Source organism: Salvelinus sp. IW2-2015, linkage group LG8 (genome assembly GCF_002910315.2).
Source record: "Salvelinus sp. IW2-2015 linkage group LG8, ASM291031v2, whole genome shotgun sequence".
Classification (NCBI taxonomy): Eukaryota; Metazoa; Chordata; class Actinopteri; order Salmoniformes; family Salmonidae; genus Salvelinus; species Salvelinus sp. IW2-2015.
The window spans coordinates 32,156,119-32,178,372 of NC_036848.1; the positions used below are offsets into that span (position 1 = coordinate 32,156,119).

A 22,254-nucleotide genomic window follows, 5' to 3' on the forward strand; every position below is an offset into this window, starting at 1 on the left:
TGTTGTAAAGAGAAACAATGTGCTTAATATTAGGAAAGTTGATAAATAAATACAGTAGGCCTAGACTATAGAAAGCGAATGGGATCCTCCTCTTTTTAATAGAGGCCATCACTCTGATGAGCATGAATACGATGTAAACCATATACCATGGCCATCTCAGTCACCAGATCTAAACCCAATTCAACACTAATGGGAGATTCTGTAGCGGTGCCTGAGACAGCATTTTCCACCAACATCAATAAAACACCAAATTATGGAATTTCTCATGGAAGAATGGTGTCACATCCTTCCAATAGTGCTCCAGACACTAGAATCTATGCCAAGGTGGATTGAAGCTGGTCTGGCTTACCAATGCCCTCTTAAGACACTTTATGTTGGTGTTTCGTTTATTTTGTCTGTTACCTTTATTATGAAAGGACTGTGGATGTTTGGCCTGGCAAAAGMATTTTTAGAAGCTGACTGAATGGGAGCTGATTCAGAGTTTTTTTTATTCCGCTGGGCTCGGCAGGTCTCAGGAAGAAATTACGATTACTCATTGTCCAAGACCGAGTCAAGACCGAGTAAAAATGTACCTGACACCGAAATAAGACATTCAATTTGTGGTCTCGAGACCGTACTCGAGACACACTGCCTACGGGTTGCTTCAAAAAAACAATATACGATATTAACATACATAGCACATATACAGTGCATTCGGAAAGTATTCAGACCCCTTGACTTTTTCCACATTAGTTACGTTACAGCCTTATTCTAAAATGGATTAAATACATAAAATGCTATTGTTAAATATGGAGACCCTGCATGGATCATTTGCTTTGAAACATCATCAGACATAATATTTGTTGCTAATATGCAAATGTGTTTAATTAGTGTCGGCTTAGATTTTCTTTGTTGTTGTTCGATTACATTTGATATCAGTCAAAATGAATAAGAAAAACTATTCTAAATAATATGTTTCTGAGAAAAGCCTTATGATATGGATTTTCTGACTCAGATGCTCAGTTGTGTAGAATCACGCAGGGGGCAATTTTTTAACATCCAGCATCACTCCATCAAGGAAAATATAGTATTCTATCTTACAAAAGATATCTACATATATTTCAGGATGTTGTATATCCTGGAAATAATCAGAATTCATGTCAACTGTATGTGATATTACCACTAGGTTTCTAAAACCACAATTCAACAAAATCACAATCTCTTTTTGTCTTTTAATAATTTGAAGCATATTTTAACACAGGTTTAAAAGACCTAACAAACACTTTGTACTTTTTTGTAACACTTTTTACATAGGCATGGCCCTGTTCTTACTTCATATCTCAGCAATAATGCCTTGCATTATGCCTAGGAAGGAAGCACTCCACTCCCCCCTAATGTGTGTGTGCATTGTTAATAATTTAGGTAAAAATATTATGTTGCTTTTGAGGCTGCTTGTTAAAAACTATTTATAGTTTTTCTGTCAGAACCAGCAAATTGTTTTTCATCGTAATATCGTAATACATTGAGCCTGCAATGTATTGCAATATATGGTTCCAGTACCACCATATTGCACTTTCACACTTTGTAGCTAGCTTGTACTAGCTGAGACACTCTAACCTTGGTGTTGTACTATCAGACAGATCCTCCAGAACAATGCTTTAGCTTTACATTACTTATTCATCTGCTACAGGCCCAGGCCAAGATCAACACTACTCTGTCTAAATAAACATGAGCGTTTATGAAAAAGATCATGGACTTTTGCCAGGGGTAAACAGTTGTGTCCTCCATCCAAATATCCATCTGTTATACGCTGAGTGTACAAAACATTAAGAACATCTTCCATTCTTGATACATTCTTGATACACATGTGAAACTGTTGAGTGTGAAAAACCCAGCAGTGTTGCAAAACCCAAAGCGGTGCACCTGGCACCTGGCACCTACTRCCATACACCATTCAAGGGCACTTAAATATTTTGTCTTTCCCATTCACTCTCTGAATGGCACACAAACACAATCCATTTCTCAATTGTCTCAAGGCTTAAAAATCTTTCTTTAATCTGTCTCCTCCCCTTCATCTACACTGATTAAAGTGGATTTAACAAGTATTTGTGACATCAATAAGGGATTATAGCTTTCACCTGGATTCACCTGGTCAGTCTATGTCATGGAAAGACCATGTGTACTTAATGTTTCGTACACTCATTGCAAGTCCATAGTCTATTGTCCATCGTCCCTACCCTGAGCTACTCTCCTGTCTGGGGCTTGAGAGTCTAGAGTAGCTTGGCTCCAGTCTTCGGACCTGTTGGATGACCAGATGGTCTTCCCCGGGGGTTGGCATGATAGAGGCCCAGACTGTACAGCACCTGCAGATGTTGGACACATCAGAGTGTGAAATCAGGAGGGGCATGGGAGGCCAGGCTCAGAAGGTGGAGAAGAGCTTTAGGAGGCTTTTAGTGCTAACACCAACCCCCAACTCTCCTCCTGGCCTACACTGCTGTGGGGATTTCCAGATTTCCATTTACCTGAAAAAATCAGTGTGTAAAACTTTGGCATCTTTATGTGGCGAAAATAAGAATGTGATGATGAGTAAAACATTACCCACACTGCTTTGCTTCATCATTTTGTCAGAGAATCTGCACTTAACTCGTGTCAGCTCTGAGTATTATTTTATAAAGCTGCGACCAGCATTTATTTCCCCTATATCACATTATAATTGTCGCATGAATGAATCATGCCAAACGGTCAGCACCAGATGTGCCTGTTATTATTACCAAATCATGCGAGAATCGACTCTCTCATTGATGTGGAAGTGATATAGAACCGTAGGCTTCCCTGCTGCTTCAGACAGACAGAAAGCCCAAGCAAGCAGAAAATACCACAAAAACAAAGAAATATGAGAAGACAAGCCAACAGCTGTGGTGGTGGGGTGAGCAGGGAGCCTGGGAACTGGCAGTGGCTGACTAGCACCTATCCTGGGGGTGGATGTGGTGGGTGAGATAACGGGGCCCTGGGTCGGGTGGGTCTCCCCGGCAGGAGCTCAGAGATTGCCTGGAGGCTGAGTGAGCTATGTGTTGTCAACAGCAAGCAGACCCAAGGAAAAYGAAAGAGCCGAAGGAAGATGCTCTTTCACCACGAATCAAAGCATCCTTATTCCTACTAGTCTAAGAGATTCGTCTTCAGGATGCAGCTCCTGCAGCACTGCCACCTGCTGAGACCGAGGCTGTCCTAATATGGACACCGGACCCCATCGATTTCTGAGGACACAGCTCTCGCTTAAGTTTTCCCTTTTCATGACTCTTTCACTTGGACGTCAAACATTTAAATGACCAATTTCCCTCTGACACATTCTTTCCCTCAGCGGATATTGCAGTTTCTACATGCAGAAAATTGCTTGAATATTGATTGTGGGTTTCCATTCTCATGTGCATTGTGCTGTTTAGATGGGTTTGGTCACTGTGCCCATGCCTGTTCTGAATCAAAATGAAAGTACTCTTCAGGTACGGTGTCCGTATAAGGACAGTCTCAGCAGGACTTGTCGGTCTTGTCAGGAGACTGACGACAACTGATAAGACTGACACTAGTCCGACTGAGACTGGTTTTATGTGGTGACCATGCACAGGGACTCTGTTCACCTTGCCATAGTAGTTACAGGCAGGACCGTTTTTGATTCAACTTCACCTCGATAGAGTTTTTTTATGCTGTAACATGTCTGTCCCCTTCTCTCAACCTCTCCCCTTCTCTCCCCCTCTCGTTATAGGAGATCAGCGACACAGAGATCATGGAGCTGGCCCACAGTGCTTTGGGGCGGATGACAGTGATTCGTCAGATCTTTCCTCTGTGGAGGGACAGCAACGTGCGCTGCATGAGGAACAACCACCGCATCTCCTCCCTGCTCTGTGACCCCCAGGAAGGATACCTACAGTCCCTGGAGGTCAGTTCAACAAGGGACCTTTTCTGGCACCTTCACATCAAAGGTCTTACAGTTGAAGTCGGAAGTTTACATACACTTAGGTTGGAGTCATTAAAACYCGTTTTTCAACCACTCAACAAATTTCTTGTTAACAAACTATAGTTTTGGCAAGTCGGTTAGRACGCCTACTTTGTGCATGACACARGTCATTTTTCCAACAATTGTTTACAGACATATATTTMACTTATAATTCACTGTATCACAATTCCAGTGGGTCAGAAGTTTACATACACTAACTTGACTGTGCCTTTTAAACAGCGTGGAAAATTCCAGAAAATTATGTCATAGCTTTAGAAGCTTCTGATAGGCTAATTTACATTTACATTTACATTTAAGTCATTTAGCAGACGCTCTTATCCAGAGCGACTTACAAATTGGTGCATTCACCTTATGATATCCAGTGGAACAACCACTTTACAATAGTGCATCTAACTAATTGACATCATTTGAGTCAATTGGAGGTGTACGTGTGGATGTATTTAAAGGCCTACCTTCAAACTCAGTGCCTCTTTGCTTGACATCTTGGGAAAATCAAAAGAAATCAGCCAAGACCCCAGAAAAACAATTGTAGACCTTCTCAAGTCTAGTTCATCCTTGGGAGAAATTTCCAAACGCATGAAGGTACCACATTCATCTGTACAAACAATAGTATGCAAGTATAAATACCATGGGGCCACGCATCCGTCGTGCCGCTCAGGAAGGAGACGCGCTCGGTCTCCTAGAGATGAACGTACTTTGGTGCAAAAATTGCAAATCAATCCCAGAACAACAGCAAATGATCTTGTGAAGATGCTGGAGGAAACAGGTAGAAAAGTATATTTTTCCGCAGTAAAACAAGTCCTATATTGACATAACCTGAAAGGCCGCTCAGCAAGGAAGAAGCCACTGCTCCAAAACCACCATAAAAAGGCCAAAATCGTACCTTTTGGTGAAATGTCTTCTGGTCTGATGAAAGAAAAATAGAACTGTTTGGCCATAATGAACATTGTTATGTTTGGAGGAAAAAGTTGGAGGCTTGCAAGCCGAAGAACACCATCCCAACCGTGAAGCACGGGGGTGGCAGCATCATGTTGTGGAGGTGCTTTGCTGCAGGAGGGACTGGTGCACTTCACAAAATAGATGGCATCATGAAGAGGGAAATTATGTGGATATATTGAAGCAACATCTCAAGACATCAGTCAGGAAGTTAAAGCTTGGTCGCAAATGGGTCTTCAAAATGGACAATGACCCCAAGCATACTTCCAAAGTTATGGCAAAATGGCTTAAGGACAACAAAGTCAAGGTATTGGAGCCCTGACCTCAATTCCAAAGAAAATTTGTTGGCAGAACTGAAAAAGCGTGTGCGAGTAAGGAGGCCTACAAACCTGACTCAGTTACACCAGCTCTGTCAGGAGGAATGGGCCAAAATTCACCCAAGTTATTGTGGGAAGCTTGTGGAAGGCACTCTGAAATGTTTTACTCAAGTTAAACAATTTAAAGGAAATGCTTCCAAATCCTAATTGAGTGTATGTAAACTTCTGACCCACTGGGAATGTGATGAAAGAAATAAAAGCTGAAATAAATCATTCTCTCTACTATTATTCTGACATTTCACATTCTTAAAATAAAGTGGTGATCCTAACTGACCTAAGAGAGGGAATTTTTACTAGGATTAAATGTCATGAATTGTGAAGAACTGAGTTTAAATGTATTTGGCGAAGGTGTATGTAAACTTGCGACTTGAACTGTATATACAGAACATTACCCTCTTCTTTTTACGACTCCTTATTACTTATCGTTTAAAAAAAAAATTGATATTGTGTCTGTTTTTATAAATGTTTATGGCATTGTTGAGGAGAGCTTGCAATTTAAAAAAATTGTTGTGTTCCTAACTTTTGTTTTTTGGAAAGGGGTTTGGAATATATTTTTTTACTTATGACTTATATTGTACACAGCGGTCTAAGGCACAGCATGTCAGTGCAAGTCAGTGACCCCTGTCACATGTCACGGCAGTGACAGCCCCAGAATTAAAGAGCCTTCTGATTCTTTAGAGTATCACTGAGCCTGTGACCTGGGGGCCCCTGAGGGTCCCTGGGGGTCAACAGCACATACTGTATCATCCATCGAGTGACAATGGATGATGAGAAGTTACACAAGGCTGAGCTATTGACATGTGCTGGAATACAGTGACAGGTGTTTGGGGTCTGAAGGACAGATAAAGAAAAGTTGGTTGAGAGCATATAAATATAATCAATAGGAGAATGGGGATGCCAATTCTTGTGATTCTATTTCTATGGTTGAGAGGACCAGGCTGCTAGCGAGGCGTTAGATACCCTGTGGTTCCGATTGACTMATTTTGTTTTGTTAGTTGTTTTTTGCTTTCAGTCTCCTGAGTCTCTCAACAGTCTTTTTTCAGACTAACCTWCCCACTCATATACATGTTTCTAGTTTACTCATCAAGTAACCTACACTTTATTCCAAAAAAATGTAATCAAATTTTATTCGTTACATGCTTCATAAAAAAATGCAGAGAGAAAGAAAATACTTAATAATAAATAGACAATGAGTAACGATAACTTGACTATATACACAGGGTACCAGTACAGAGTCGATATGCAGGGGTATGAGGTAATTGAGGTAGGTATTTACATATAACTAGGAATAGAGTGACTTGGCAAGAGGATAGATAATAAACATTGGCAGCAGCATATGTGATGAGTCAAAAACGTTAGTGCAAAAAGGGTCAATGCAGATAGTCTAGGTAGCTATTTAACTAACTATTGGAGGTAGAATTAAAACAACTATTGGAGGTAGAAACTGTTCAGGGTTTATTTATAACAATCCAAAAAATAATAGTCGGACATTCTCGGTTGAGTAAACGCTGAGTAATCACTTCCTGCAGTTTATGACAAGAATATGTTTTTGAATACATTACCCCTTTTGAACACATGCAGTATAGGAATCAACAAAAGTACAGTATGATGACAAATGTATCAAAGATACCCCTTTGATATGGCAGCTAGACATTATCARTCAACCACCCAACAAAATCACACGGATGCTGCTCTCTAACATCCCTCCCCTCTGTTCCTCATCCCTCCGCTCTGTTCCTCATTTATGTAACCAGAGGTGTCTCTGAGTGGAAAAAACCTTGAACCCACCTGAACTCTCACTATCGCTAACCGTTAGCAGATGGCCCAACTCTTCAGGGGTCTCCTATCTCAATAATTCACGAAAAAGAGGGTTAAATGCTCTTCGATGTTAAATTACCTTCATGACATGGCAAACGCTGGTTCATGCTGCCGGCGAACCCCGTCAGCGGTTTATCACAAAATTTGCAATTTCAACACTACTGTATCTACTTCCCCCCCTGGAAAGATGTCAGTTAGACATGTATTAACAAATTAGCCATATCCGCACCTTCACTCTGTCGGTATTTGTATTTTGTATTTATTGTGGATCCCCGTTACTACTGTTCCTGGAGTCCAGCAAAAATTAAGGCAGTAATATACAGTACACTATAATACAATTTTAAAACAGATTTCACAATACTTAAGTGTGTGCCCTCTGGCGACCACTCTAGTACAACACACAATCCAGGTGTACGTGTGTGTATAGTGTGTGTGCTATGTGTGTTTGTATGTGTGTGTTTGTACCTGTGTGTGTGACTCTTCACATAAGGTGTATTTGTATCTGTTTTTTAAATCTGATTTGACTGCGTCCGTGAGTTACTTGATGTGGAATAGAGTGTCATGTAGCCATGGCTCTATGTAGTACTATACACCTCCCGTTGTCTGATCTGGACTTTGGTACTGTGGAGAGACCTCTGGTGGCATGTCTTGTGGGATATGAATGTGTCCGAGCTGTGTGCTCGTAGTTTAAACAGACAGCTCGGGGCATTCAACATGTCAGTAATTCTTACAAAAACAAGTAGTGATGAAGTCATTCTCTTCTCTACTTTGAGCAAAGAGAGATTGACATGCATATTATTCATGTTAGATCTGCGTGTACATTTAAGGGCCAACCGTGCTGCCCTGTTCTGGGCCAGTTGTAGTTTTCCCAAGTCTCTCTTTGTGGCACCTGACCACACGGCTGGGCAGCAGTCCGGGTGCAACTAAACTAGGGCCTGTAGGACCTGCCTTGTTGATATTGTTGTTCTCCCCATCTTAGCTACTGTTGTATCAATTTGTTTTGACCGTAACAGTTTAAAATCCAGGGTTACTCTAAGCAGTTTAGTCTCCTCAGTTTAGTCTCCTCAATTTCCACATGATTCATTACAATATTTAGTTGAGGTTTCGGGGTTTAGTGAATGAGTTGTTTTTAAATATTTAGGACTAACTTATTGCTTGCCACCCATTCTGAAACTGACTGCAGCTCTTTGTTAAGTGCTGCAATGATTTTACTCGCTGTTGTAGCTGACTTGTATAGTGTCGAGTCATCCGCATATACACTGTAGACACACAGGCTTGATTTACTCAGAGCCAGTGGCAGGTCGTACTGGCGTACACCAAATCACTTGCATAATGTGGCGTTCCATTCCACTTCTCTGGGTGACATTGAGTTTGACTGAGATCGCTGATCACAGATCTCTTGATTGAGGCTTCTAAAGGGGTCACTTGTTGATCTCTGGTTGAACCTCTTGCATCAAACCTGTTGTGATAGTGAAGTATTCTGAAGGTTATTGTCAAAAACACAGAGATCAGGACAGGCCACACACAGCTAACAACAAGGCGGAGGAGAGGACTGAAGAAGGGTGACAAGGGCACGGGGAGAATGCTCGTTGTTGTTGTTCTTGCCTTCTCTAAGTGTCAGTGATAGTAGAGATTTAGGTCCAGGGGGTTGGGATTGATGGGGACGTTGTAGCCAGTGTCGCTGTCCCAGTTCTTCAGTTACAAACTACCCAGCAGATGCAGTCAGCAGCCCAGCCTTAGTTAGCCCTGCCCAGCTTTAGCCGTGCCTAGACTTAGTTAGCCCGGCTCATAGCTGTCCTTGAGGCTTCTACTCTGGCCACAGACTAGTGTAGACGGCTCTATGCATTACTACACTCTAGTAGGCCTGCACATTGTTGGCCTGATCCTCATCCATATGTCATGTTCACACTCTAAAATGACAAAAGGCATAATAATGAAGTTATCATATCATGATGAGGGGTGAATGTGTGCCATAGCCTATAGTATTATCATGCGGATGCAGCTCCATGTTGTTTAAAACCTCTACGGGATGGGTGTGWCCCCCGTGGGACGGTTGATCTAACGTAGGCTAATGTGATTAGCATGAGGTTGTAAGTAACAAGAACATTTCCCAGGACATTGACATATCTGATATTGGCAGAAAGCTTAAATTCTTGTTAATCTAACTGCACTGTCCAATTTACAGTAGCTATTACAGTGAAATAATACCATGCTATTGTTTGAGGAGAGTGCACAGTTATGAACTTGAAAATGTATTAATAAACCAATTAGGCACATTTGGGCAGTCTTGATACAACATTTTGAACAGAAATGTGATGGTTCATTGAATCAGTCTAAAGCTTTGCACATACACTGCTGCCATCGAGTGGTCAAAATCTCAAGTGCGCCTGGGCTGGAATAATACATTATGGCCATTCTGTTGTATTTCAAAGATGATGGTACAAAAAAAACAAAAAGTATTTGTATTATCTTTTACCATATCTAATGTGTTATATTCTCCTACATTCATTTCACATTTCCACAAACTTTAAAGTGTTTCCTTTCAAATGGTATCAAGAATGTGCATATCTTTGCTTCAGGTCCTGAGCTACAGGCAGTTAGATTTGGGTATGTCATTTTAGGTGAAAATTGGGAAAAAAAGGGTCAGATCCTTAATGTTGCTTTTCCAATGTGGTGGAGAAGGGAGATGGCATGAATTGTCAGTGCAGAGGATGTCATTATCATAGCCTAGTGTGATGTCTGCGTCTTCTGTCTGTGAAACAGTTGGACTGCTCCTCTGCTTATTTGTCACTGTTCATTTAGTTTCTGCTCCATGGCGCTGGGTTGACTCTGGAGCTGGACTCACATCTGGTCAAGGGGACTGTCATGCTGTGTGTCACTTTGATAGGGGCGTGTGTGTATGTGTGAGTGTGCGTGGGCGTCTTGCGGGCCTGCGTGCGTCATACGGGAGCGCGTGCGCGCGTGTGTCTGTCTGAGAGTGTGCATGCATGTGTATTTTGGGGGGCCTCATGTGGGGCTCATTCAGCCCAGCGGTTCCTGATGTCCCCAGCTGTGCCCCACTCCCAGTCAGAGTGCCTTCTATTCCCGGAGGTAATTAGGATTAGCACCCCTTCACTCCCCATCAGAGCCAGAGAAACATCTGTGGCGCTGCTTAAAGCAACAACCACAGAGCTCTGTTTATAAAGCTTTTATGAACTTTGTTTATGCAGTACCTTTCCAAGTCCTCATGCCGCACAAACAGACAATACCCATTGGAAATCCTGGTCCTATTAAACACATCAAAACACACCAGTCCTACCATTCCCTAATGGTGCAGCTTAAATTTTACTTTTGTACAATGAATAGGTTGTGCATCAACAATGATTTAATCACATATCACTGTTTAACTGGTGTCCATGGTCTCCAATCTCTGTTGTGTGTGTTTTCAACAGAGATCCTAGAAATGTATTGTTTAATACAACATTTTACAATTTGATCAGTTTCTAGAATGACCAAGATGGTTGATTTTCAGTCATGTTGCCAATGTCCATTCTAGAGTTCTATATGTAATTCTATGCTGTTTTCTCCCTCCTCACTCTCTCTATGTGCCTTTGACTGTCTGTTCTTCAGGTGTCCAACCTGTACCTGTATGACAGCGTGCTGGCGCTGGCCAATGCCTTCCACAGGAAGTTGGTGGACAGGAAGTGGCACAGCATGGCCAGTCTCAACTGCATCAAGAAGTCCACCAAGCCATGGAACGGAGGCTGGTCCATGCTGGAGAACATCCAGATGGTAAATGTAGTACAACATTTTAGTTCAGAACATGAATACTAACCTTTTTCTATATATATACAGAGGCTTGCGAAAGTATTCTTCCCCCTTGGCATTTATCCTAAGTTGTTGCCTTGCAACCTGGAATTAAAATGGATTTTAGGGGGGTTGTATCATTTGATTTACACAGCATGCCTACCACTTTGAAGATGCAAAATATTTGAATAAAATTTTAAATAAATAAGACTAAATAAATAAGACAAAAAAACGGAAAACTTGAGCGTGCATAACTATTCACCCCCCCAAAGTCAATACTTTGTAGAGCCACCTTTTGCAGCAATTATAGCTGCAAGTCTCTTGGGTCTCTATAAACTTGGCACATCTAGCCACTGGGATTTTCGCCCATTCTTCAAGGCAAAACTGCTCCTTCTCCTTCAAGTTGGATGGGTTCCGCTGGTGTACAGCAATCTTTAATTGGTTTGAGGTCTGGACTTTGACTAGGCCATTCCAAGATATATAAATGTTTCCCCTTAACCCTCCCGTGGTCCTCGGGGTCAGAGTGACCCATGCCCTGTGTTTGGAGGGCTCCCCTTCTGTGCTCTGTGCTGGAGGTCAGCGTGACCCAGCCAGACACTAGCGAGGTGTATGTTATTGTGTGTACTGTGTGTGTAAAGAGTCTGTGAGTGGCGAGGTTGTGTGCGGCTCCCCCKCTGTGCTCGGGGTCAGAGTGACCCAGCCAGCMACTAGGGAGGTGTATGCTATTKTGTGTACTGTGGGAGGTGGGGGATCCCCCGCTGTGCTCGGGGTCAGAGTGGCCCAGCCAGCCACTAGGGAGGTGTATGCTATTKTGTGTACTGTGTGARGTGGGGGCTCCCCSGCTGTGCTTGGGGTCAGAGTGACCCAGCCAGGGCTACACACGTCCAGACATGCCCCGCTGTGTGTGCAAGAGGACAGCCCAGTGGTGCACGGGTGAACTGCACACATGGCTACACACGCCCAGACATGCCCCGCTGTGTGTGCAAGAGTGGGTGAACTGCACACACGGCTACACACGCCCAGGGGCGCAATGGGGTGCAACAGTGGTGAACACGCGCCTCGTCGATTCACGTCGTCTCCCGTGTAAGCTGGCCGTAGAGAGGATAATAATATTGTCAGCGGCACACAAAGTCATCGGTACCCCCGTGCCGTGTGCTCTTCCCCGCTGCTCAGTGGACCCGATCAGTGGACCCAAGCCGCCATGGCCGTGCATTTCACCACTGCGCAGGTTCACAGATCTTCTCCAGCGTCGACCAAGAAGACTACCAAGAAGACTACTCTGATTCCGAGGAGGAGGAGGAAGAGGTTTCGGAAGATGATGACGGGGAGGAATACAACCCCGAGCGCGAGGCCGACCAGGCGTCTTCGTGCTCTTCGGAGGAAGACCCGGAGGACGAACAAGAGGACGAACACGAGGAAGAGATCGCCTCGGCTCGAGCCCAAAGGGAGACGTTGCTGTCGAAAAATGGCAAAATCAAATGATCCCCCGTGGCCTATGGCCGCCACATGGCCCGTGTGATCTGCCACGCTGGGCCGGACGAGACTCCGCGCCCCACAGCCTATGCCGTGACTCACGCCCGCGACATCGCGTCCACCTTCCACCTGTTCGTCACACCGGCGATAGAAAGGATAATTCTGGAAATTACAAATCTGCACGGGGCGAGAAAATACGKCGACGGCTGGCGAGCCATGGACGCCACCGACCTGCGCACCTACGTCGGGCTGCTGATCCTAGCGGGCGTATACAGGTCCCGAGGTGAGGCAGCGGCCAGCCTGTGGGACGCGGAGAGCGGCAGGACCATGTTCCGAGCCACCATGCCGCTCAAGGTCTTTCATAAGTACTCGAGGCTGCTGCGATTCGACGATCGCCAGTCGAGACCCGTGAGGCTCGCCACGGACAAACTCGCAGCCATACGAGAGGTCTGGGACCATTGGGAGGCACAGCTGCCGGCCCTCTACAACCCGGGGCCTGACGTGACAGTGGACGAGCAACTGGTCCCGTTCAGAGGTACTGTGTGTGTGTGTGTTGTGTGTGTGTGTGTGTGTGTGTGTGTGTGTGTGTGTGTGTGTGTGTGTGTGTGTGTGTGTGTGGTGTTGTGTGTGTGTGTGTGTGCGTGTGTATAGAAAAGTAGCAGTAGTAGATGTGTGTGTAACATTAGAAATGCCGTTTGGTGACCCCAATGAGCCAGTAAGGAGGCTAATCTCTTCTCCCCTTGCCAAAAGCCGCTGTCCTTTCCGTCAGTACATTCCCAGCAAGCCGGAAGATGCAAGTGTACACCGGCAAGGCGGCCAGCGGAGGCCCCGAGAAGAACCAGGGGATGCGCGTCGTCCTCGATCTGACAACGGGACTGAGCGGTCGCAATGTCATGTGTGACAATTTCTTCACCTCCTACGAACTGGGACAGCGGCTCCTCGAGAGGAACCTCACCATGGTGGGCACGGTGAGAAAGAACAAGGCCTCCCTCCTGCCGGCGCTGCTCGAGTCAGACAGGTCCTGTCCTCCATGTTTGCCTTCACGCCCACCGCAACTCTAGTGTCCTACCTGGCAAAGAAAAATAAGAACGTGCTACTTCTGAGCACGCTGCACACAGAGGCCCAAGTCAGCGATCGCCGCGACAGGAAGCCGGTCGTCCTCCTAGACTACAACTGCAACAAGGGCGGCGTGGACAACCTAGACAAGGTGGTCGGCACGTACAGCTGCAGACGGATGACTGCCCGCTGGTCCCTGGTCGTCTTCCACAACATCCTCGACGTGTYCTCCTACAACRCCTYWGTCATATGGCGAGAGATCAAGCCTGACTGGATGCCTCGGAAGCGGAACAAGAGGAGGGTGTTCCTGGAGCAGCTGGGAAATGCACTTGTGAAGCCGCTGATCCAAAGAAGGCAACATCACCCCCGCACCGAAGCGGTGTCACCACTTGTCAAAGTCCTACAGAGTGCTACGGCTCGTCAACAGCATGAGGAGCCCGCCGCTGCCCCGCACGCTGCTCCGCGTGCTGCCCCGGCCACCGGGGCAAGTAAGAGGAAGAGGTGTCAGCTCTGCCCACCGAAGAAGGACACCAAGACACATACGGTGTGCTGCAGTTGTAAGAAATACATCTGCAAAGGCTGTTCACACGCATACTGTCACACTTGCGCCCATTGGGCCTTTAGCCTAGACGGGACAGGGTGACCCGGAGGACGCAGGGTCTAAACACAATACGAGGACGACGGGTGGGTTAAACCACTCAAGTGTTGCTTTAGCAGTATGCTTAGGGTCATTGTCCTGCTGGAAGGTGAACCTCCGTCTCAGTCACAAATTTCTGGAAGACAAACAGGTTTCCCTCAAGAATTTCCCTGAATTTAGCGCCATCTATCATTCCTTCAATTCTGACCAGTTTCCCAGTCCCTGCCGATGAAAACATCCCCACAGCTTGATGCTGCCACCACCATGCTTCACTGTGGGGATGCTGTTCTCGGAGTGATGAGAGGTGTTGGGTTTGCGCCAGGCATAGCGTTTTCCTTGATGGCCAAAAAGCTCAATAATAGTCTCATCTGACCAGAGTACCTTCTTCCATATGTTTGGGGAGTCTCCCACATGCCTTTTGGCGAACACCAAACGTGTTTGCTTATTTCTTTCTTTAAGCAATGGCTTTTTTTCTGGACACTTCTGTAAAGCCCAGCTCTGTGGAGTGTATGGCTAAAAGTGGTCCTATGGACAGATACTCCAATCTCCGCTGTGGAGCTTTGCAGCTCCTTGAGGGTTATCTTTGGTCTCTTTGTTGCCTCTCTGATTAATGCCCTCCTTGCCTGGTCCATGAGTTTGTGGGCAGCCCTCTCTTGGCAGGTTTGTTGTGGTGCCATATTCTTTCCATTTTTTCTATAATGGATTTAATGGTGCTCAGTGGGATGTTCAAAGTTTCAGAAATGTTTTATAACCCAACCCTGATCTGTACTTCTCCACAACTTTATGCCTGACCTGTTTGGAGAGCTCCTTGGTGTTCATGGTGCCGCTTGCTTTGTGGTGCCCCTTGCTTAGTGGTGTTGCAGACTCTGGGGCCTTTCAGAACAGGTGTATATATACTGAGATCATGTGACAGATCATGTGAGACCTAGATTTCACAAAAGTGGACTTTATTTAACTAATTATGTGACTTCTGAAGGTAATTGGTTGCACCAGATCTTATTTAGGGGCTTGATAGCAATGGGGGTGAATACATATGCACGCACCACTTTTCCGTTTAATTTTTTTTAGAATTTTTTAAAACAAATAATTTTTTTCATTTCACTTCACCAATTTGGACTCTTTGTGAATGTTCATTACATGAAATCCAAATAAAAATCAATTTAAATTACAGGTTGTAACACAACAAAATAGAAAAAACGCCAAGAGGGATGAATACTTTTGACAGGCACTGTACAGTGACTTTCATGTCTTTCATCATGCTGAATACCTGAAAGGTTGTTCAAGGAACACAAGTTGTGAATCCAATGTTTTTCGGAAGCAAAAGGGCTCAAGGCCGTGAAACTAGTATGAAGCCGAAAAGAGTAAAATAAACTGCCCTTGAATCTAATTCACTCTACATGTGTCACAACTGGAGACGCAACAGCTGTGGGAGATGCAGATGGTTGCCAGCCCTCGGCTTCCATGAAATTTCTGCTGTTGCCATCCTCCGCACTCACATCTTCATTCAACACTGGAGCTACACACTAGATTTGCGCTGCAGAAACTCCTAAGGTTTTCGGGGGCCCATTTTCCAAATGTGGTCTTTAGAGCAGCATGGGCAAACGTGTGTGCGTGCCTGTGTGCGCTCTTCAATTCCATGCTCCTTTAATATTCTATGAGCCACAGAGGGCTGTGGAGAGATATCCTGTCAGGTTCAAAATGATTGGCACATTTGATAAAGATGAGTAAAAAAGACTATCAAATAAATACAAATAAATAATCATAAAAGGGAAAATTGTATTATTTCATACTAACATAATTGCTCAGAAAAGGAAAAGAGACCCATAACATCAAAGATAAACCACCATATTTAAAAAAAAAAWTTTTTTTTWAATGTATAATGCATCCTTCTTTCGACGCAATACTCACCACTAGTGTGCATGCCCAAAGAGCTCCATTGTCATGTGATCTGACCATAGCACCGGTTCCAATCCAACGGCTAATGCCGTTTAGCGAACTCCAGGTGTTTACATTTGCTGGATTACATGAAAATAGAGCTCTTTGGCCAAGCACACCAGTGTTAAAATATGGTGGTGGATAATTAGTATTATGGGGCTAGTTTGCTTCCGCTGGTCCTGGGCCCCCTTGTTAAAGGGATAGTTCACCCAAATTACAAAATTGCATATTGCTTGCCTTACCATCTAAGCCAGTGGTCACCAAACGGTCGGTCGATCTTCAAGGCATCCCTAGCCGATCACCAAACGTTTCTGTAGAAAAGCCAATGATAAAGCTGTGCGCTCCTTTTTTAATTATTTTTTTGTTTTGCGCTGTTGGCAGTAGGTGCACTTGATTCAGAAGCCCTGCGCACCGTGAAGATAAAGTGTTCCCATTTGAACCATGTCATTTGTTTGATGGGACAAACTCCGCCTACCCGGTTGACCAGGAGAGCTGTGGCTAAATCAAKTGTGCCTACTGTGCTGGCCAATCGGAAAGCCCAAATCACCGTACCTACATCTTCCACGACCCCACAGCAAAGTTTGATACTAGCCTATGTGAAATTTCATGATGTTTAAAACCATGACCAGAAAGAGTCTGTCAAAGAATATAGCAAAGAGCTGCTGTTTTTATGAGTGAGTTAATGTTTACGTTTTTATTCAGCACTGTCAACAATTTTACAAAACATAAAACGTGCTTCTTATTTGTATTAACAGCTCGTCGAGTCTATTTTAATATTGAGGAATATTTCATCGTAACAACGTGAATTTSTGCATGAAGCAGGAATAATGCGATGCGACTAGAGTGGAAGACGGTGTCCCCTCTCTCTGTTCAGGGTTTATTAATTCTGCCGATTCAGTTGTCAAAYGTTTCTTTAACAGAAGCACACTGAATGAAACGGGGAGAGACCTACCTCCATTTGTCCAATAGAAACTCTTGTTTTAGTTGCAAAACGAAATGATTTGCAACTGTTTAGCAGAATGAATACACCGCAGTCTCACCTGAGGAAAAGAGAGAGCAGGGACCGTGAGAGGCAGACCCTCTGCTGTTCACTCCTTCCACTGAGACTGACCATCAGATGCAGGTACCATCAGCCCAGTAAAATAAAAAAGCTAATTATTTGCTAATTATTTCAGGCCAAGAATAGTATGTACTAGGCCTACTGTATTAGGCCTATTGCACAAACCTCATTCCAAAATAAATGTTTTATTAGGTTAATGTTGCACARGCTTACATTTGTTAAGTCATGTTCAAAGAAAAATTATCTGAGCGGAAAATGCCGGCTTGCTTGTTGACTGCGAAAGTGATCTTGACTCAGAAAAGGTTGGTGACCACCGCTCTAAGCAGTCTATGGACAAGGAATGACACTAATCCGTGCTTTGGTTTAGTTTCCTTGGCACTCTTGTCACATGCTAATGTGACACAAATCCCATTCAAGTCGTGGGACCAATATTAGCATTTTTCGCGCATCATGTACAAATCATCCAAATGTATCTAAAATTGTGAAGCTCAACMTAGTCACTTATAGATGATGACTTGAATGGGACTTGTGCCACAGATGCTAAAATGTTAGCATGTGGAACAGTGCCAGGTAAACTAAACTAAACCATGAATTGCTGTCATACCTTTTCCATAGAAYGCTGACAGGGTAAGAACCTAATATGTCATTTTGTAATTTGGGTGAGCTATCCCTTTAAGGTCAACAACATCATGAACTTCACCCAGTACCACCTGGTTGCCTCTGTCAGGAGGCTGAAACTTGGCAGTAAGTGGATCTTCCAGCAAGACAATTACCCCATGCACACATCAAAATCTACAAATAAATGTCCACAAAATAAACATCAGTCCCTGGACTTGAACCCCATTTTAAACCTGGATTTTGAATTTAAGAAAGCAGTCCATAAGTATAGACAAAGGATGTCAAGGATCTGGAAAGATTCTTTATGGAGGAATGTTTTCTCCAATCTCATAAAACATTTTTGAAAAAGGCTCAATGCCGTTATCCTCGCAAGATGAGGTTTTGAAAACAGGGTTGTCAATAGTTTTGACCCCTATACRTTTGCAAAAATAAACGATTACTCGTTAAACAAATTCTCTTTCTCTGAGCAATTGTATTAGTATAAAATAATGTCATTTTCCAATTTCTTTTGCAAACAWTATAGCTCAGTATTTGGATTATTTCTCACCTACTGTCTTTTTTCTTCGTCTTTACCAARGGTGCCAATAATATTGGGCTTGACTGTATTTGTCTCAGAGAAATTGGCACAGTGACATTGGTTCAAACATGCAAATTGATTCAACCACAATATTAATTGGCTCACATGCTGACCAGACCAAACACATCGCGTGCGCGAGCGTCGCAAAATAAATGTAGAAATCGATGTTATTCAATTATTGCACCCGCACTGCTCGTGTGCGCCAACGAGCGTCTGCGATRCCAAGGGCTAAAATAGAAGTAATTCCTATTTCTGATGCAGATCGCGCTGCAAGTCCTGCCTCTCCCATCTCCTCATTGGTTTATAGAAGCAGGTACCCACGTGCCATCTCCTCATTGGTTATACCCACGTGGGTGATTGAAAGACTAAATGTTTTGCCGGTCRTCGTGGTAATACTATGAAAGTGTAGATGCCAATCACCATATAAGTTCAAAGATGAAAACGCCTGGAAGGAGAAGAGATGACTAGAAATGATTCAGTTGGCCGTTTTATGTGTGGATTAATTGTCGGAGTAGAGGACCTTGTGCATTTCAGGTAAAATAACAACTCAATGTTTATATCCCAGTACTAATTAGCTAGCAACAGCAAGCTAGCTAAATAGGACAAATTAGCTAGTAAGTGCAAGCTAACTAGCTAAATTGCCATACATGTTTAATGCTTTTCGACCTGTCCCCAAATGAATGTCATTGATTCAGAGTTTGTTTTGATATTTTAACCTGCGTGTTGTGATCGCGTTTGGTGTGGGGGGACAAAATAGATTTATGCACGATAGCGCACGCGCGCAGCCAGTTTGGGTTCCATGTTAGGGAGTGCACCGATTTCATTTTGGACTTGATATTAAAGGACTTGTTAAAGCAGGATGGCGCCGACAGAGATGGTCGCCTTGCTTCGAGTCCTTTGGAAACTATGTAGTATTTTGTTTTTTTATGTATTATTTCTTACATTGTTAGCTCAGAAAATCTTAAGYGTTATTACATACAGCCAGGAAGAACTATTGGATATAAAAGCGACGTCAACATACCAACATTATGACCAGGCATACGACTTTCTCGAAGCGGATCCTTTGTTCGGACCACCACCCAGGACAGTGGATCTAATCCCAGAAGCCGACCCAAAACAACGTTGCCGCAGAAGAGGCAGACGGTCAGGCTCCGTAGGCGTGCACACCGCCCACCGCTTCCAAGTATACTTCTCACATATGTCAAGTCTCTTGACAACAAGGTAGAYGAAATTAGAGCAAGGGTTGCCTTCCAGAGAGACATCAGAAATTAGAACATTCTCTGTTTCACGGAAACATGGCTCTCTCGGGATACGTTGTCGGAGTCGGTTCAGCAAACTGGCTTCTTCATCAGTCGCGCCGACAGAGATAAACACCTCTCTGGGAAGAAGAAAGGCTTCATGATTAACAACTCATGGTGTAATTATAACAACATACAGGAACTCAAGTCCTTCTGCTCACCCGACCATAAATAAATCWGCYGTTTCCAGCTACAATAGTCATTTACAACATTAACAATGTCTACACTGTATTGTTGATACATTTGATGTTGTTTTAATGTTAAAAAAATGTGCTTTTCTTTCAAAAACAAGGACATTTTTAAGTGACCCCAAACTTTTGAATGGTAGTGTACAGTTGAAGTCAGAAGTTTACATACATCTTAACCAAATACATTTAAAYTCAGTTTTTCACAATTCCTGACATTTAATCCTAGTAAAAATTCCCTTTCTTAGTTAGGATCAGCACTTTATTTTAAGAATGTGATGTGAAATGTCAGAATAATAGTAGAGAGAATGATTTATTTCAGATTTTATTTATTTCCTCACATTCTCAGTGGGTCAGAAGTTTAAATTGTTTAACTTGGGTCAAACGTTTTGGGAAGCCTTCCACAAGCTTCCCACAATAAGTTGGGTGAATTTTGGCCCATTCCTCCTGACAGAGCTGGTGTAACTGAGTCAGGTTTGTAGGTTTGAGGACTGATTTGCGACCAAGCTTTAACTTCCTGACTGGTCTTGAGATGTTGCTTCAATATATCCACATAATTTTTCTCCCTCTATGATGCAAATATTTTTTGAAGTGCACCAGACCTCCTGCAGCAAAGAACCCCAACAACATGATGCTGCTACTCCCGTCTTCACGGTTGGGATGATGTTCTTCGGCTTGCAAGCCTTTCCTCCAAACATAACGATGGTCATTAAGACCAAACAGTTCTATTTTTGTTTCATCAGACCAGAGGACATTCCTCCAAAAAGTACGATCTAAATTTTTTTTACCTGTTTCTCCAGCATCTTCACAAGGTCCTTTGCTGTTGTTCTGGGATTTATTTGCACTTTTCGCACCAAAGTACTTTCATCTCTAGGAGACAGAATGCGTCTCCTTCTGGAGCGGTATAACCGCTGTGTGGTCCCATGTGTGTTTATACTTGCGTACTATTGTTTGTAGAGATGAATGTGGTACCTTCAGGCATTTGGAAATTGCTCCCAAGGATGAACTAGACTTGTGGAGGTCTACAATTTTTTTCTTGAGGTCTTGGCTGATTTCTTTAGATGTTCCAATGATGTCAAGCAAAGAGGCACTGAGTTTGAAGGTAGGCCTTGAAATACATCCACAGGTACACCTCCAATTGACTCTAAAGCCATGACATAATTTTCTGGAATTTTCCAAGCTGTTTAAAGACAGTCAATTTAGTGAATGTAAACATCTGACCCACTGGAATTGTGATACAGTGAAATAATCTGTCTGTAAACAGTTGTTGGAAAAATTACTTCTGTCATGCACAAAGTAGATGTCCTAATTGACTTGCCAAAACTATAGTTTTTTAACAGGAAATTTGTTGAGTGGTTGAAATACGAGTTTTATTGACTCCAACCTAAGTGTATGTAACTTCCGACTTCAATATTATTATTCCTCCCTTTAGATGTGTGTATTAGGTAGTTGTTGGGGAATTGTTAGATTACTTTTTATATATTACTGCACTGTCGGATCTAGAAGCACAAGCATTTCACTACASTCACATTAACATCTGCTAACCATGTGTATGTGACCAATCACATTTGATTTGACAGTTGGTCTTGTCATGACACTGAGACCTCACTCTATGAATTCAAACTATATCATCTCTCTCTTTCTGCCTCCCTCTCTCTCTCCTCACAGGGACATATCACAGGTCTCACAGGAACAATGGATTTCAAAGCGAACGGATCCAATTCTCATGTTCAGTTTGAAATTCTGGGCACCAGCTTCAGCGAGACGTTTGGAAAAGACGTGAAAAGGGTGAGTATGATGATTCCGCTACTGATGTGCATTCCTCCTTTGGCTCAAGATGGCTTTAAGTCTGACAGATGTTTTCGAGTTTGTTCTTCTCTGCGCAGTTCTGAAGCTGCGKTCCTCTGTGGTACTACCCAGTGGTATTGCAGCACAGCAAGTCTCTACAAAGTAGTCAGTAAACCATTTCTTTAAAACAGAGGAGGTTATGGCCCATAAATTGCTGGCAGCGATTTCTGAGGTGTCTTGGGTTGGGTTTCTTAGCACACAGAAATTGGAGTGTGGAAACCCTGTGGAACATACTGCAGTCCTTGAGGCAAAGCATACACAATAATCTGCCAGGATACTGTTGGTTGTCTCTTTAAATTGTACTGAGAAATGTAATATACTCTACAATATCTAGGTTATTTATACATTGATGGAAAAAAATTGGTTAACCGGCATGATCGAAATTCTCTATGTAGGTCTGTAKTCTATAATGCAAAATTGTCATCAGTGGTGGAAAAAATACCCAATTGTCATATTTGAGTAAAAGTAAAGACACCTTAACAGAAAATGACTCAAGTAAAAGTGAAAGTCACCCAGTGTAACGATGTGCGCTGAGAGTCGGGAAGCAAGTTCAGGGAGTGAGTGTTTCAATAAATAAACACAACATAATACAAAATAAGRAACACGGACAACGCACAGACATGACACAGGAACAGAAACAATAACACCTGGGGAAGGAACCA

General features: G+C 43.4%; 1 protein-coding gene and 1 pseudogene across 2 annotated transcripts in view; both read left to right on the forward strand.

Annotated features, from left to right (window-relative positions):
• LOC111967743 (glutamate receptor ionotropic, delta-1-like) overlaps positions 1-22,254 on the forward strand; it is a 432,695-nt gene that overhangs the window by 332,331 nt on the left and 78,110 nt on the right. For both annotated transcript variants that reach the window (XM_070444887.1, XM_023993063.1), the window contains exons 6-8: positions 3,737-3,910; positions 10,729-10,890; positions 21,413-21,532. In XM_070444887.1, the coding sequence (XP_070300988.1) occupies positions 3,737-3,910; positions 10,729-10,890; positions 21,413-21,532 (456 nt within the window). The remainder of the gene's footprint in view (positions 1-3,736; positions 3,911-10,728; positions 10,891-21,412; positions 21,533-22,254) is intronic.
• Positions 11,796-14,077, forward strand: LOC139028091 (piggyBac transposable element-derived protein 4-like; annotated as a pseudogene).